Genomic DNA, 1,984 nt, shown 5'->3' on the forward strand with positions numbered 1-1,984 from the left:
GCAATGACATCCAGAGACTGCCTGGGCTGCGGCTGGACAGGCTGAGCAGTCGCAAGCGCCGGGGGGACCAGCGTGACCTTGGCCATCCTGGACCACCGCCCAAGGTCTCCAAAGTAAGCCATGACTCCCTGGTTCCCAACTCATCACCTCTCCCCACCAATGGGATAGGTGGGAGCCCCGAGAGCTTCCCAGGTCCCCTGGACAGTGGCAGGCACGTGGGCCCTGAGGGCAGCTGCCTGGAGCAGGGCGAGAATGACAAGCACAGCATCAAGATCCCCATCAATGCTGTGAGGCCGCACACCAGCTCCCCAAGTCTGGGCAAGCCCTCTGGGCCCTGCTTGCAAAGCAAGGCTGCAGTGCTACAGCAGCTGGACAGGGCGGACGAGACCTCGGGACCTCCACACCCCAAAGGGCCGCCTCGTTGCTCCTTCAGTCCCCGGAACTCACGGCACGAGGGCTCCTTTGCCCGGCAGCGGAGCCCATACTCACCCAAGGGCTCTGTACCCAGTCCCTTGCCTCGGCCCCAGTCGCTCGATGTCACGCAGGTGCCATCACCACTGCCACTTGCCCAGCCATCCACACCCCCTGTGCGGCGGCTAGAGCTGTTGCCCAGTGCTGAGAGCCCAGTGCACTGGCTAGAGCAGCCTGAGGGCCACCAGCGACTGGCAGGGTCGGTCTGCAAGGCAGGGCTGTCACCAGCTGAGTCCATCCTACCCCGGGCTGGCTTCTCCCCAGACTCCTCCAGGGCGGACAGTGATGCAGCCTCCTCTGGTGGTTCAGACAGCAAAAAGAAGAGGAAACAGCCTCGTGACTACACGGTGAACTTGGGTGGCCAAGTGGCCGAGGCAGGCGTCAAGCCTGTGCGGTTAAAAGAGCGAAAGCTCACCTTTGACCCCATGACAAGACAGATCAAACCTCTGACCCAGAAAGAGCCAGTGCGGGCCGACAGCCCTGTGCACATGGAGCAACCCAGGACAGAGCTGGACAAACCTGAGGCCAAGACCAGCCTCCAAAGCCCCTTTGAGCAGACGAACTGGAAGGAGCTGTCACGCAATGAGATCATTCAGTCCTACCTAAGCCGGCAGAGCAGCTTGCTCTCATCTTCGGGCGCACAAACCCCAGGGGCCCACCACTTCATGTCTGAGTACCTGAAACAGGAGGAGAGCACCCGGCGTGGGGCCAGGACGCCACACGTGCTGCTGCCTCCAGGCCCATTCACTGACCTCCCGGGGCTAAGCCGCCAGGTCACGCAGAACGATCTGGACAGAATCCAAGCCCACCAGTGGCCAGGGGTGAATGGTTGTCTGGACACACAGGGTAACTGGTATGACTGGACGCAGTGCATATCGCTTGATCCGCACGGTGACGACGGGCGATTGAACATTCTGCCTTATGTTTGCTTAGACTGATTGGCCCCTCAGCCTCTAAGTGCATTCCCACCTTGCAGTTAGCAGGAGGGTGGCCAGGTCTGGAAGCCTCCAGTGGTTTGGAGCCCAGCTGAGGCAGAAGGGAGGGGCGGGGGTCTTAGGTCTCTCTAAGCCCTTCCCTCAAAATTCTCCTTCTTTTGTGAAATGCTGCTACCAGTTTACTAACAAAATTACAAAGGAAGGACCGTGTGGAAGGAAGGCCGGCAAAGTGAGTTCAGAACTCTATAGCAAACCAGCTATAAAACGCGTCAGCTCCCCACCCCAGGAGAGGTGTGGACGCTTCCCAGCATCCATGAGCTGGGACCTCAGTTGCAGGCAGGCACAGAAAACCTGTGGGAGAAGTTACCTTTAACACAGTGACAGAAGCATGCATCTCATCTATCTGCATTTTCTGTTCTTTCATTTGGCCCTGAGTGTTTGAAGCAGTGGGCAACCTCATGGCCTATTGGCACCCCATCCAGCCAGTGTTTCCATCATGGTGCCAGATGGGATGAGCTGCTGGCATAGGGTGGGCCCCTGGCCAGCCTGTTTGACCCACACTCCATGGGCATCCACAC

General features: G+C 59.2%; 1 protein-coding gene across 1 annotated transcript in view; it reads left to right on the plus strand.

The window, feature by feature from the left end:
* The window catches only part of MED26 (mediator complex subunit 26), a gene marked incomplete at its 5' end in the record, with an annotated part of 41,958 nt that extends 40,088 nt beyond the window's left edge, over window positions 1–1,870 (plus strand). Inside the window, one exon of the mRNA XM_015567019.1 lies at window positions 7–1,870. Within this exon, the coding sequence (XP_015422505.1) occupies window positions 7–1,409 (1,403 nt within the window). The remainder of the gene's footprint in view (window positions 1–6) is intronic.
* Window positions 1,871–1,984: the final 114 nt, after the last annotated feature.

The sequence above is a fragment of the Myotis davidii genome, unplaced genomic scaffold (assembly GCF_000327345.1).
Source record: "Myotis davidii unplaced genomic scaffold, ASM32734v1 scaffold1203, whole genome shotgun sequence".
Lineage (NCBI taxonomy): Eukaryota > Metazoa > Chordata > Mammalia > Chiroptera > Vespertilionidae > Myotis > Myotis davidii.